The sequence below is a fragment of the Podarcis tiliguerta genome, assembly GCF_965153285.1.
Source record: "Podarcis tiliguerta genome assembly, chromosome: 5".
NCBI lineage: Eukaryota > Metazoa > Chordata > Lepidosauria > Squamata > Lacertidae > Podarcis > Podarcis tiliguerta.
The window spans coordinates 40,376,316-40,390,849 of NC_139538.1; the positions used below are offsets into that span (position 1 = coordinate 40,376,316).

Here is a 14,534-nt window from a genome sequence, read left to right on the forward strand (position 1 = left end):
CCCAAATCAAAAGTGAAATCTTCTAAGTCGGACATTCAGAGAAAGTCACATCTTTTAATCCATTGAGCTTGACTGCATGGAAGCTCCCACAGCACTAAATTAACATATGAATTGAGATCAAGACACAGTGTGAACTGATTGTGATTTAAATGTATAATTCTGGAAGTTTTAAAAAAAACAACGGCTCAGAAAGTTGCATTTGTGTCATTTGACATTGAGCTGGAAAGAAAGCCAAAGGATTGCAACACTTTGTCATCAAAATTAATGGAATGAGACTTCAGGGGACAACAATATGCAGCATACGTTTAAAGCACAAAAGACTCTTGGGAACTGTAGTTTACCCCTCAACACAAAGCTACAGTTCCCAGAACCCTGAACAAACTACAGATCCAAGGATTCTTTGGTGGAAGCCACATGCCTTAAATCTACAGTGTGGCTTTGTCTCCTGGTTTGTCCTTCTACCAACTCATCATTCCAAAGCACACTTGTTCCCTTCTCTTTAATTTAAGGAGGCACCACTAGGACGAGGAGCCAATTATTCTGCCTGCCTCCACTACATTTCTTTCAATAGCAACCCAAATGAAGCAGAAGCTGGATGAAGCACAAAGCAGGCTGCAAATGGATTGCTTTGATCCAAGCCCCAGTGGCATTTCAAAACAGCTGCAGTAGATAAGGTGCGCCCCGTATTCCATTATCTCTTCATTCCTCATTTTCCAGAACACTGTTCCATCAGCTACACTGACCTTTACTGTTAGAATTAGGGGGGCTAGGTTTCCCCCTGCTTTTTATTTAATTTTTTCTGTGTGGAAGGTGAGGGTGAGTATTTTGCATTCAGGATGTGTTTACTCCCCCTCCACCCCTCCTTTTCCATACCATTCCCTGACCTCAATGGGTGAGTGTTGAATGGATTGTTGGGGGGGGGTGTCTGTCAGTTTTGTATTCCTGCTGGACACAAAACGGAGGCCTTGTGGGGAGGGTCGCCTGTGTGCGTACATGCGCAGTTAGGCGTGTGGTTAGGGAGGAAAAGAGTGAAGAATGAAAAATGCACAGTGAGCAACTTACAGAGATAATCAATGGCTGCATAATGAGCAGCCTACTCCTTTGAATATTGATTAGTCCATTCTGGCAAGAATCTGCTCTGGGGAGGTCGGCACTCTTGCCAACTGCTTTGTGTGAAGACAAGGGAGGAAAAGGATGTAAAGTCCAAATAGCTTGTTGTTGTTGTTTTAATTGGGGAGGGATGTTTAGAGCCAACGTTATGCAGGAATGGAGGGAAGCTCAGCTGCAACAGTGATAGAGACATTCCATGTTAATATATCTATCTGTTCACATATTTTAAATTGACATTGTTTTTGTTATTGATGTCAAATTTCAGTAGAAACATAACCCAAGAAGTTGGAATTAAGATATGTGGTTGACATCTTTGTAATTTGGAAATCTTACGGAATGTTCTTCTTGTGAAATATTAGGTTGCACAATAGCTTTGTTTCTACACCAGTGGCTGTGTGTGTGTGTGTGTGTGTGTGTGTAAGTGTAAACTATATAATAGGAATGAACTGGTAATTACAGAATCTTCTTTATGTATTGTCTATACTATAATATATACTTCACTGTTTCAATAAAAAGAAAATCTAAATTTCTTATTTAGTGCATGTACAAACCCAGAATTGTTTTAAATTAAGCTCATTTGCCCTAAGACTGTTCAGATGAAACTTTTTGTTAGTTGTCCACAAGAATGGGTTGGGAGTTTGTTAATGAAGAAGCATCTGGTGGCATTTTATAATTGATACGAAATCCTACCTTTTGAGAGGCTGGGCATCTTTTCTCCAAAGCTCTCTGCAAAGGAAAGACAAATAGCAAAAGTTAGGGTGGCCTGGGAAGGGGAAGGGGGAGGTAGGAAACTAGCAGTAAAGCAAACATCTACAAACACCCACCCAATTCATCCATGGTGCACTTTCCCTTCTGATGACTTCAGTGGAATCACCCCTGGGATAAATTTGGCTCTGTTTCTTTGCCAAAAGAGAACAACAGAAGGCTGCGAAAGGCAGCTGGTTTTGCATTTCTTTTCTTCAATGGCTCTGTTCATTCTAGTCTGATGATGGAGACTGTAAACAAAGGCCCTTCATGCAAGTTCATTGTGTTAGGCATAATTAGACAGTATAGTCTTCATAGCTATACATGCCTGCAGTCACGTTGCAAGGGTTTGCTTCTCACTTAGGCTTTATCTTATAGGGTAGGAGGAAATTAGGGGGTGGGAGAGAGATAAAATAGAAGTTATGTTGTACTTAGACTATAGGTTAATAACACTCCCTAATACTAAATTAGGTTAAGCTATGCCCCCCACCCCTTCCTAAAGAGGCTACAAAATATTTTGCTAATCTTATTGGAAACAGGTCTATAGAATCACAGAACTGTAGAACTGAAGAGTTGGCAGGGACTATGAGAATCAGCTAGTCCCCCTGCAATGCAGAAATCTTTTGCCCAATGTGGGGCTTGAACCCACCATTCTGAGATGACGAGTCTCATGCTCTACGAAGTGAGCTGTCCCAGGCCCAATACACAGCTAAAGCTCAGGATGCTTCTGGAAAAGGGCTTACTACTGCAAATGGGTCACCCTGTTTTCACAGATGGGTCACTGGCAACAGTTTCTTCTGTTTTGTTAAAAAAAACTTCTTGGGTTTTTCCAAGAAAGGGAAAATCAGGATATAGATATAGAAGGCCCAAAAATGCCTTTCCGGCTTCCATTTTGATACAGATTACTTTGTGTGGATGCTGCAAAAAACCTGCATACATGGGGAGCACCAAACCCACAATAAACCCTCATCTGAAAGCACCCAGTGTACAGGGTGAGTCCTTGAAAAGAGGCCCCATGCATACAAAGTACATATGTTCCACAGGGTACATATGTATTAAAATACTCACCCTGTATATAAAGCTTATCTTATTGGAAATAGGCCTTTACACAGTGAGGGCTATCTCCCTAGGAGTCTGGATTTCTGATAGCTGTGGAAGCATCCATCGAGTACCCTGGTGGACATGGTGGGGGCGGGGGCACAGTCCACGCTGGGTGCCATCCGGGACGCTCAGCGCTCACCACACCCTGCGGGTGGTGTGCCACGCCCCCCGGGACGCACACTAGCCATGCCCCTGGACGTACGCTGCTCCCGGTGCCAGAGCAGGTAGCTTCACCACTGTCGAGTACAGCACACTTTCTAAGCCTCCCGCTCCATTTGTCCTGCTTTGCCTTCTAACCTTGGTGCCGTCTGTCCTGCTGCTCCTCTCCCCTGCACTCCATGGTCGTGTGACATACTCTGTGGACAGTGCCTCAGGCTGAAGAAGTGCCACAGAAAGAGAGCAGGACAGAAGAAGCCAGGGAGGGATGGTGCCATGGGTCAGGCGCAGGAGCTGGACACAAGCTGGGAGAAAGTGTGGGGTGGAGATGTAGGAGCCGGGTGGTAATCTTTCCAATGAAATTTTAAGTGACTGGGGATGCATGAGGACCCTGAAGATTTAGCACACTTAGGAAGACAGTATTTTTTCATTAAATTGGAGAAATACTGTCATCTGTCATTTTCTGACACTTGGATGGTCACAGAATGTCATTATCATACACCGTGGACTTTCTCTTCTTTTATGGGTTTATCCTGTTCATGGGGCACAGTGCATAAGGATGTGGCCACATTGTAGGATCAGTGGCTGCATTTAAAGCACTTACATTTAAAGCACGTGGCTTCCCCAAGGAATCCTGAGAACATGTTATTTTAAGAGTCCTGGGAATTGTAGTTCTGTGAGGTGCAAACTACAGTTCCCAGCATTCTTTGGGGGAAGTGATGACTGTTAAAGTGGTATGGATGTGTTTTAAATGTATGGTGTTGGTGTTACCACATTTCAAAGGACTAACAAACACTGCAAGTATCCGGAAGAACTAGCTTCCCCCCTTATCTTGAATTCATCCCCATTCTTTTTTTGCAAGGAAGTTAAAAGGGAAAGGATGGAAGTTCGGAAGTTCAGATATTATGCTATATACAGTTTTATGCAGCTGTGAGTTATTATTTCCATATCTACTGAATTTCAGTGTTTTGAGGTTTTCCCTAAAACACAAATATCAGAATGTCCCAGAGGAGACTTTTAATAACACGTTAACGCACCTCTTTCTTTCCTTTAACTATTTAAATATTCCTCTGTTGCTACAGATTTTAGAGGTTATTTTCTTAGAGGTAACATCAGAGCTATTAAGACTTCACATTGTCTAAACTATATACAAGCTGGTTTTAAAAGTCAGGCCTGATATTGTCACATTCCAGGTCAACAGAAATCTCTGCAGTATTCAATATTCATGTGTTCTGTAAGCCCGTCAGCAGTTTAGGGAACAGTCCTTATAACTGCTTATCTGGGAGTAAGCCCCTTTGAACTCAATGGGACTTACATCTGAGTAGACATATATAGGACTCCCCAGATAAGTACAAGGATAAAGTTGAAAAAGGTAAGGAATAGCTATTTTTTTCACTTGTTCTCTCATATCCCTAAATTCATTCATCTGTTTGGTAGAGAATGACATGTTTGTTTGTCTGTTTATAAAGTATTTATATACCCCGTTTATAGGGGGGGGGGGAACCACAACATTTTACAATAATACAACAATCTATGCAGCAAAAACCATATTAAAAAGTTACAATAGGAAATCAACTATTGTGGAAAGATGTTAGAAGTTTGCATAGGGGCTATTATTTAGCACTGTAAGAGGGAGATAAAAGACAGTGTTCCTTGGATGTTTTTCAGTTGTTTAGCATGCCACATTTAAAGGCAACCGTTTAAAGGCCTTTTAAGCATAGCAGCACCCTCCCTTCTTTTTAAAAATGCCTTTAAAAACAACCACTCAGCAGAGAGGGAGCAGGAATGACCTGCGTTTCTAAAGTTAAACTAGTAATGCTCCTCCAGCCTTCTGCAATCAGCCTCTTACCTTACAGAGTTTCAAGATTAGCCAGCATGCCAGATATGCTGTCAGCGTAAACTTTGCCTCCATGTATCTCTCAGGTAAACAGGTAAGATACATTTGTACAAAATCCAGGTCATCACCAACACCAGTATCCGTGCCGCCAGCACTGGCATGAGCCTCCTCTTCTCGTCTCTGATTCGGTCCTCCTGATGCACTCAGAAGCTTGTTGAACTCCATCTTATCAAATATTTCTTCGCCTTGGACAAAGCCACAGGCAAGTCAGATCATCCTTTGTTGCAAGTCGGCAGTTAACTCTTCCCGGCCGCCAGGAAACTCAGCCGCTGCAGTCAGCCCGGAGTTGGGAGGATGCTGGAAAGAACTTCCTAGGACCGAACTGCCTTGGCTTGTTGCCTTTCTGTTATTGAACAAGCTCTTGCAAATGTGTGTTCAGCTACAAGATAAATATAGCACTGACTAGAGAGAGCCTTGTCATACTGCACAAGAATACTCCCATGGTTGCCAAGAGTGAGGAGAAAGATTCCATTTAGCCAAAGTGCAAGCCCCCCCCCCCCCCCGAATCAGAGCTCTCTTGTTCATGTTAGGAAAAGGGGGGAGTGAGTAAAAGGAAAAGCTATAATCTATGAAAACTTTTTTTGGCCAGTTTTGCTTCCTCAGACGAAGTTCCAGTTGTAGATAGAAACAAAGTTCTTGTGGAGGAGAGATGCCGTGTTGGGGGTTCCCCCCCCCCTTCCAAACACAATAATTCATTGTTTGTGATTATTTCATATGCCAAACTTGTGAACACTACAGATTTCAAAAGAATAAATGAAGTGTCCTCTGTGGAGTAAAGCCAAACTATTTTGGATTAATGAATGGCTCTGCTGCTTTGCTAACTCTGCTGTCTCCATCAGAGTTTTGTTTTTTGCTTTTTTGCTCAATTGTTTAAAGTGGTTCATGACATATCCAGACAGCATGCATTTGTCTGTTCAAGGCATACATATTTATACTCGATTGTTTGTATAAGTTATACATGAGTTTCACACGGTTGGGTCCTTTATTATACCAATCCCTAATTGTGTCCACTGGAATCAGAAATGTACAGTTTCATACACATCTTTAAGATCAACTTCAATTTCACAGACTTTGCATTGTCAATGCATCATCTTGCTTAAATCATATTTGTGCATTTCATTTCCTGCATCTAAAATTCAGATGTAAAACTCACACCCAGAACTGAATCTGTTTCAAGTTGGCTCCCACATGAACAACATTCACAAGTGATGCATTCGAAGAGTAAAAGCCTTATTTTACCGGCAGAAAATGTGCTTAGTGTCCATTGTCTTCACTGGAGCGCTGCTGATGCACCAAGAAATAGCAACAGAGTTTACATTAAGCATGTCCATGCATGGGGCAGGTGTGTTGATTCAGAACCATCCCCACAAATCACACAGTACTATGATCCCCACTATTCCACAAGACAGTCATGGGCAACTGTGGCAGAATAGTCTCCATGTGGATCATCAGCATCATCTCAATCAACAGGATCCAGCTGTCTGAAATTTCTGGTTAGTGCTAAAGCATTACTTTTGCAAAGCTCCTATGTGGACATTGTCATAGCAATGGGCAAGACAAATAGTCCATTTTCCATAAAAGTTTTTTTGTGAAAGCTAAAAGGACTAAAGCCCAGCATTAGAGCGCATCATTTGCATGTGAAAGTATCAGGTTCAACCTCTGGCATCTCCAGGTGAGGCTGGGAAGGACTGCTGTACTTCATCCTGGATTGCTGCTATCTGTCATTATAGACAACACAGGGCTAGGTGTGCAAAATGTCTCACTTGTTATAATGCAGCTTCTTACCATTCCACTCTCCTGTATGTCCGAATGGAAAGCAAGGATCCCAATACAGAACAGCTGTGGGATCTTCAGAGTGGCACAGGTAATAAGGTATGTGGCTTAGGGGGAGAACACATATTTTGGATACAGAAGGTCCCAGGTTCAATCCCAGCAATAACCTTGTGAGGCTGGAAAAGGCTCCTGACTGAAGCATTGGAGAGCTGCTGTTAGTCAGAGCAGACAGTGCTGGGCTGGGTGGACCAACAGTCTGACTCTTCCAAATCCCCGTCTTCTGCACAGCTGCGGGAAATACAATGACTCCAGGGCTGAATTGCTGACTTGTTTATTTATGACATTTATATATTACCCATTCAACTAAGTCTCCTGGGCAGTTAGCATCTTATTCCAACACCATGATGCAAAGCAGTAGATTTAATTCTCCCCTCGTTGTTAAGACACACACTCTAGGCAGTTCGTGCCAATAGACTGATTGGATATGACCTCCATGCTAATAAATATCAGCTTGAGAACCTGCATGGAACTCTGGGACAAAGCTGTACAGCAGCCATTAATGTCAGAGCTCCTCAGTGATATATATAGAATACAAAGGAGGAGATCCAATTACAGGTGCCAGCAAATCTTTGATATTTTAATTCCCATTGGAGTGTTGCTTCTTACTCTTTCTTGGGGCTTCCCAACCAACTCCGTGTGGCTTAGTCCTCCCCCTGGCCTGAAGGTACACAGTGGGGCTTGTCAGGATGACTTGGGGGAATGAGACAGTGTGGTGTAGGGGCTGACATCACTTGAGAGTTCACGTGCCTGTTTAGCATGAAGCTTGCTGGATGACCATGGGTCACACAACTCTCAGCCTGACCATCAACAGGTTGTTGCATGCCTTCCAAGTGTCCCGATTTTGCAGGGATAGTCCTGGAATTGCAAAAGCCATCCTGACTTCTGATTTGATCCCAGAATGTCCCTATTTCCCCCACCATTGACAAGCTCGAGGAGGAGGAGGAGGAGGAACCAGTGATAGTCCCAAGCGATGGTGATGGCCGTGGTGACAGCAGCCTCTCCATGGCCACTGCTACTGGCCTCCTCCCTTGGGCAGCTCGTAGCAGCTGCTGGAGGGCGGGTGAGGAGGAGGAGAGGCTGCCACTGATGAGGTCCAGCCCCATGTGACATGGGGCAGGCAAAGCGCAGGACCGTCCTGAATGGAAAGAAAGAGGGAACCTTTAGAGCTTTAAAGGTCAGCATGTGTGTGTTGTTTAAATCCCTTTTGTGGCATTCTTAAGGGTACAGGAAGCCTCTCAGCACCTCCTCTGGACTTGGCAAAGCTGTCTTAGAGACCTTGGTGGAAACGAGAGAGATGTGTAGCGTCGTATTCCATTTCTGGGGAAGCAGTCTTATGAGAATCAGAGAAAATGATCACAGACACGCCAAGCAAATAAAACATTCATTTACTTCTTAAGAAACAGCATGATAGAAAACCACATTCAGAACATAGTTCAAAACTTTAAAACATCCATTTGTCCATGGAGGGCCTCAGATCATTGCTACAAGCAAGCCATTTAATTTATTTTATATCTCCCTTTATACCTATATACACTAAGAAATGTATACGGAGAGGTTCGCAGCCAGTTTGGAGCCTCCAGAATATTTCTTGAGAGCTACATGGGTCTACCTATATTTGAGTTACCTAAATGCAAGGCAAGTAAAGTAAGATTGCAAGTAAACTGGACAGCACTTATGGCAAGCTTTTTTAAAAATAATAGCAATTAGTGATATTATAGTTCAAAGCAGTCATAAAAAGTTATGGGACTGAAAAGTCTTGTTTACATTGGAAGAAGATAAAGGAGATAATATGCAATAATGTATATCATGCATATAAAAACGTGCTGGCACATGCAGAAAAGCAAGAGAGAGGGAAATAACACCACAATGCCATTCAATCCCTCTGCATCCAACTTCATATATTACACTGCTGTCCCTAATGGTTCTCCCATTGTTGGCCTAGACTTTAAAAAAGCAAAATGTTCACCTTTCCTGCCAATTCTCCCATTTTAAGCAAAACTGATTTTAAGGTTCCTCTAGCTTTGGAGTCTCCCCCATTAAGGTTTCTTTGCTGCAGTCAGTTTCACCTCTCTTGCAGTTTTGTAAAGCAAGGAAGTGGAATTTGAAGTAGGCTTTCCCGAGAGCTGAGTGCAAAACTGTCCATCTCCTCTTTGAACTTTGAAAGTCGTCAACCCATTTATGAGTAGATGTAGGCTCCATTGCCCACTTACCTGGGAATAAACCTCCCAATGAACTTAAGGGGACTGAATCTGAGCAGATGTGTATAGGATTGTGCTGCAGTTCAGTTAATCTGAGCTACTAGGGAGGATACTAGAATCTAAGGCAGCCTTCATCAACCTCTTGCCCTCTAGATGTTTGGACTACAACCCGCTTCAGCCCCAGCCAGCGTGGAGTTGTGGTCCAAAATAAAATACCTGGAGGTCACCAGTCTTAGGAAGGCTGATCTAAGGTCTTGCAAACAAAACTTGCAAGATCTTTGATATGAACTATCTATTGGTTTGATATATCAAAGTTTCTTCATTTAGCATCTTACTTGGCTCCTTGCTGGAGATTGCTAGATCAAAATATATACAGCAGAATAACGCTTAAATCTACTGTTTAGCCTTTAAACATGAAAGCAAGATACATATTGATGTTTTTACCTTTGAGATACATTTAAGAATATAATTTGGTGAATGAAAGTTATAATACACATTCCTTGCTTTTTGTGGCTTTATCATGGGGAAGAGCGGGGCCAGGGGGTTGTGACTTCAGAATCTGGGGAAGATAATTTAAGCATTTTATTTTTGACAGGTTTGTATTCATGCAGAAAATAGGAGCACGGAATCATAGTATACAAGCCACACCTTCCAATGCACCATAAAGACTATACATCCATATTCCTTCCCCTTATGTACATGCAGTATTATGTATTCTTATCCCTCATATAGAAGGGACAAGGCTTTATACTTCCATCCCACCTAGGACTGTGCACTATCTACTGTTCTTTCAGACATCTGCTATCGCTATTGACTTTAGCAAAGTACTGAGCCCACTGCTACCCAAAATATCCCAATGCAGTGGGTTGACAATTGGCCTTTATTGGATTGGATTTGTTGGTGTGCTATATATATCTATATCAGCTCTGCCAGCAATATATCCACTCATCTATATCTGTATATATGTGACGGTGTGCCCTGCTTTGAATGATTTCATGTGGAGGAATCTGTCTTCTGCCCAAGTGTTATGAGATTTACATCTACATCTTCTTATCACCAAGGTAGAAGTACAAGCTAATATTAGCTCCGCAACATGTTGTTTATATTAAATCCCCCATAAATGGATGAGGGGAGTGCTTGCTATTTTAGCCATTTAAATACACTTAACATGATTACTCTACAGAGTGCAGACCTGAGAGTTATTAATCCTTCCTAGTTCCCATGGCCTCAATGGAATTTGGGGGGACAAACGACTATGCACTTCACAAAAAGAACACCTGTGCTATCAGATACTCACTAGAATTTGAGGGGGACATCTCAGTAATTATGATTTTTGTATGGCTTCACAATGGCTTTGATCCCTAAACCATTTGAAGCTTGGAGTGTATATGATTTCATTCTATTGTGGGTTTTTTCCATTTGTCTACAGACAGGCAGAAATGTGCAATGTAGCATATATCACAGAATCCAACAACCTGGAAATGCCTACTTTGGCCCCCCACCCCACCCCCAAGATCCTAGTCCTTGTGTTTGTGAAGAAAAGCTTTAAAATACATGAGAGATACCTGCTGAGATATCAGAAGTCAGACTTTGGCTGCTTAGATTTCACACCCCGTGGATACTGTTTCTTGACTCCCGCCCATCTCAAACTTCTATACCATTTTCTACTTCCGTTTCTCTTGTTTTCTCTTTCTCTTCCGCTCTCATCTGATCATTAACAATGTTCCAGATTCTGGAAAGAAAATAATTATCTAAACTTGAAGCCCAATGCTACAAGTGTGCGTGCGTGTGTGTGATGGAGGCCTTTCATTGCATTACCATTTCCCCATTTCCGATCTTCATTTTCAACCTTCCTTGAAATTCATATGGTTCCTAGCCTTCCCCAGCATATGGGTAAAATGTTTGAGGGCAAGGGGGAAGCTGGGAAGAAGACATTGTCCAGAGCAGACTTTTCCAGTCTGGTACCCAAATACATATTTATTTATTACATTTATACCCTACTTTTCTATCCAAGGAGCCCAAGGTTCTCCCTTTCCCCATTTTATCCTCACAACAACCCTGTGAGGTAGGTTAGGTTGATAAATGGTGGCTGGCTCAGGGTTGCCCAGTGAGCTTCCTGGCTGAGTCAGGATTTGAATCCTGGTCTCCCAGCACTCTAACCACTACACTCTCTTTTGCATGTGCTAACTGGGGCTGATGGGAGTTGTCCTAAACTAGATTGGGGAAGGCTGCTGTGGACCATTCCTTCTTTGCAACTTCCCCCTGCCTATATCCTTCACTTTACCACATCTGTCCCTCTACCTCCTCCATTCCTTCTTTATTTGATCCCTTCTTCCCTTCTCTTGTTGCTCCTCAGACTCCTGCTTCCCACAGCCTTCTGTCTGCCCTTCTCCTCTGTGGCATCAGGTCAGGTGTACAGATGTTGGAACCAATGTGAGTTGACTGGAAAAATGCATACCAGCAATTGTGCATATTCTTATGAAGGCATGAAGAATATGCACAAATTGGCATGGTCAACAGGGGGGTTTGCACACTGCCCAATCAAAATATGGATAATCACTAACTGATGTTGAGGAATGTGAATTCATCACAGCTGTTTCATTTGTTGCCATACACATTTTATACGGTAACATTTTCTCCTCGGTGCATAATCACCAAGATGATAATATGTACAATGATAATATGTACAATAATATTGTCCTCTTGTGCACATTCCCCAGCTACTGTCCCTAGAGACTATGTATGTTGACTAGGCAATGTGCAAAATCCCTAGTTTGTTTTTCCCCATTTTGTGCACATCCTTCATGTTGTCATATGAACATGCAGAGTCACCACATTCCTTCCTTTAACTCAGGTCACTTCATTCATTTGTACTTTGTATCCTCAGTAGCATATTGTCACAGAAAAGGTAAATAAGTGTCCTGGTATGTAATTTTACACAAGACGATGGGATGAAATAATAAGCAGCAACACCATTGGCAGTTATTTGAGAATGAGCTGTCAGCTCTAGAAAAAGATGTATCATGAATGATATCCAAAATAAAGCAACAAAATAAGAAGCAGGAGAGAAGAAATCTCAACATAGAATTCAAGTAATTTTAATATGCAATGCAAGCAACAAAAATAAATTATGATATAGAAGGCACAGCTATGATATCAGCTATGATACAAGAAGAGATATGTCATATGGATATGAGACTGGGGAATTGTGTGTTGTATTCAACTAAGTCATACTCAGAGTAGACCCATTGGAATAAATGCACTGAAGTTAATCAAGAACATTGATTTCAGTGGGTCTATTATCTGAATATATCTTAGATGCAAGAATATTATTTTTTTTATTATTAACAGAGCATCTAAAGTAAGTGCTATCATTCTCTTCTGAATACTGGAGTATCAGAATCAAAACAGCCCCTTTGCTGAGGTATTTTACTGCAAACATTTCCACTGAAGATATGACCAGTCTGGGAAAGATGCTCCTGTCTTGCAAGAAACAACAAAAGAAAATAAAAGAAGATGGTCCCAGCTAAATGGGACCTTCTTTATATACAATGGAGAGAAAGGATTTGAGCCATAGAGGGAATATTTGCCTGGGTTACATCTTGTTAAACTTATTTTGGTTGACTTCGGTTTGAGTGCATAATGACTGACTATTTCAGCATGGTAGCAAAGGGCCAGCACCATGCGAACTCATTTCTGCTAATGCAAAACATGTTGCAACATTAAATGAACATTCAGATTTGTAAGGTCATTGTGTACTTTCTTTTCTATCTAGAGAAATTTTGGCACATATACTCCAACAGGGTCATCATACTAAACCATTGCTTCAAAAGCAGCATTTGGGTCACATTCTGTCTTGAGATAGATCATGAGCAACTTTTTTTGTTGCTGTTGTTTTGCATTTGATTCACCTAGTGATGTTAGAGGGAAATGCCTCATCCAGGACTGAAGCAAGGTCATCATTAAAAGCATCAGTCATTTATGCAGGGAAATGGATAGGGAAGCAGAAAGCTCAAAAGCTGATGATCACATTACTGAGGCTTGCTCCTCAGTGGGATTTCCAGTCCAGGAAACAAGTGTGCAGCACTCATCTGCATGCAGAGAAATCCACTGTAAGCACAGAAGAAAATGTGCACAGTCTTAGCTGGACTGGGGCACTGCCTTTCAACATTACCCAAACCAGGAGAATCTTTCTTTTAGCTTATATCTATAGTCTAAAATAAAACAAGTATTTTCATCCAACTCAAAAAGACTGAATCTGTGGGCAAGCATGTCGTTATACATTGCACACATCCATTCAAGGGACCAAGTGGCAAGGTGTCAAGAGCTTATAATATTACGTTCATTAAAATCCACATTCTTCTGGTAAGAGATTAGGAGGTGCATCCGCAGCAGTGTCTTCATGGGGTTTCTGTCTCCGATGACACCAGTCTCTTACCTCATTCTGATACATGTGAGAAATTGGCATTTGCAGAGCGTGGATCTTTAGCATCACTCCTGAAACATAAGAAACACGTGGCACCATGTCACAGTAATTCTATAACAATCCTTTGCCAAACTGCTCTACAATATGAAGAGTAAATTGGATTGTTCCAGTGCAGAATCCCAAACTTAACAAAAAACTATGTTATTTTGATGTTATCCTCTTTTTTTGGGGGGGGGGGTAATCCATCCCCATCATAGGGACGCAGGTGGTGCTGTGGTGTAAACCTGAGCCTTGGGCTTGCCGATCAGAAGGGCGGCGGTTCAAATCCCCATGGCGGGGTGAGTTCCCATTGCTTGGTCCCAGTTAGAAAGCACACAGTGCAAATAGATAAATAGGTACCACTCTGGCAGGAAGGTAAACAGCATTTCCATACGCTGCTCTGGTTTCCTATGGAACATACAGCCTCAGCTACCTGAAACCCACTATGTAATGTAAATTGGGGGGGGGGGATAACTTTCTGCTACTCTCACCATATGGGCTGTTTTAACATGGAGCTGCAACACTCTATATCCTCCACTCTACAATCCCTGCTTCCTTTGTAGATTTGGAAAATGGAGCAAGAACTGGACACCAAGTAATGCAGTATATCTCCAGAACTCTTGCCAGGACATTTCTTCTCTTTCATCAAAATCAAAGGAAAGAGATGATTCTGATGACAAGGCCTCCAAACTGATTTTTAAAATTATTATTACTATATTTATTAACCAGCCTTCACCACCAGGTCACAACAATTTAAAAATTCAGAATTAAAAACAATTAAAATGCATTACATGGGTTGAAAGCATATCTTCAGATTTTCACATGTGAAGCCATGAGACGACTTCAGCAATGCACCCAACTTGAAATTCAGCAACCACCAAGCAGTGGTTTGAATTGTGGCATAATTATAAAAGGGCAGTAATCTAAAGTGGTCTGAAGCAATTACATGATCTAAGACACATTTTCTACACATTCCTTTGCAGCACATTTTGTCTTGTGTGAAGCTGCCCATAACCTGCCAAACTTTGTG

The 14,534-nt window shown here is 41.9% G+C and overlaps 4 protein-coding genes across 12 annotated transcripts in view; 1 reads left to right on the top strand and 3 right to left on the bottom strand.

Annotated features, from left to right (window-relative positions):
- Window positions 1-5,427, bottom strand: part of ARHGEF4 (Rho guanine nucleotide exchange factor 4) — a 155,228-nt gene extending 149,801 nt beyond the window's left edge. Inside the window, exons 1-2 of the mRNA XM_083443440.1 lie at window positions 4,961-5,427; window positions 1,801-1,836 (exon numbers count right to left, since the gene is read on the bottom strand). Of these exons, the coding sequence (XP_083299566.1) occupies window positions 1,801-1,836; window positions 4,961-5,173 (249 nt within the window). The 5' untranslated portion in view covers window positions 5,174-5,427. The remainder of the gene's footprint in view (window positions 1-1,800; window positions 1,837-4,960) is intronic.
- GPR148 (G protein-coupled receptor 148) overlaps window positions 1-14,534 on the top strand; it is a 97,534-nt gene that overhangs the window by 37,871 nt on the left and 45,129 nt on the right. Inside the window, exon 3 of one of the 8 annotated variants that reach the window (XR_014512045.1) lies at window positions 5,069-5,167. The exons of 6 other annotated variants lie outside the window; for them this stretch is intronic. The gene's annotated coding sequence lies outside the window, so the exon portion shown is untranslated. Of the gene's footprint in view, window positions 1-5,034; window positions 5,168-14,534 lie in introns of those variants that run through there. One more of the 8 variants, XR_014512046.1, reaches the window with a different exon arrangement.
- KLHL6 (kelch like family member 6) overlaps window positions 1-14,534 on the bottom strand; it is an 88,304-nt gene that overhangs the window by 21,901 nt on the left and 51,869 nt on the right. The gene's annotated exons all lie outside the window — the stretch shown is intronic.
- Window positions 8,210-14,534, bottom strand: part of AMER3 (APC membrane recruitment protein 3) — a 28,583-nt gene continuing 22,258 nt past the window's right edge. For both annotated transcript variants that reach the window (XM_083443449.1, XM_083443448.1), the window contains one exon: window positions 8,210-13,536. The gene's annotated coding sequence lies outside the window, so the exon portion shown is untranslated. The remainder of the gene's footprint in view (window positions 13,537-14,534) is intronic.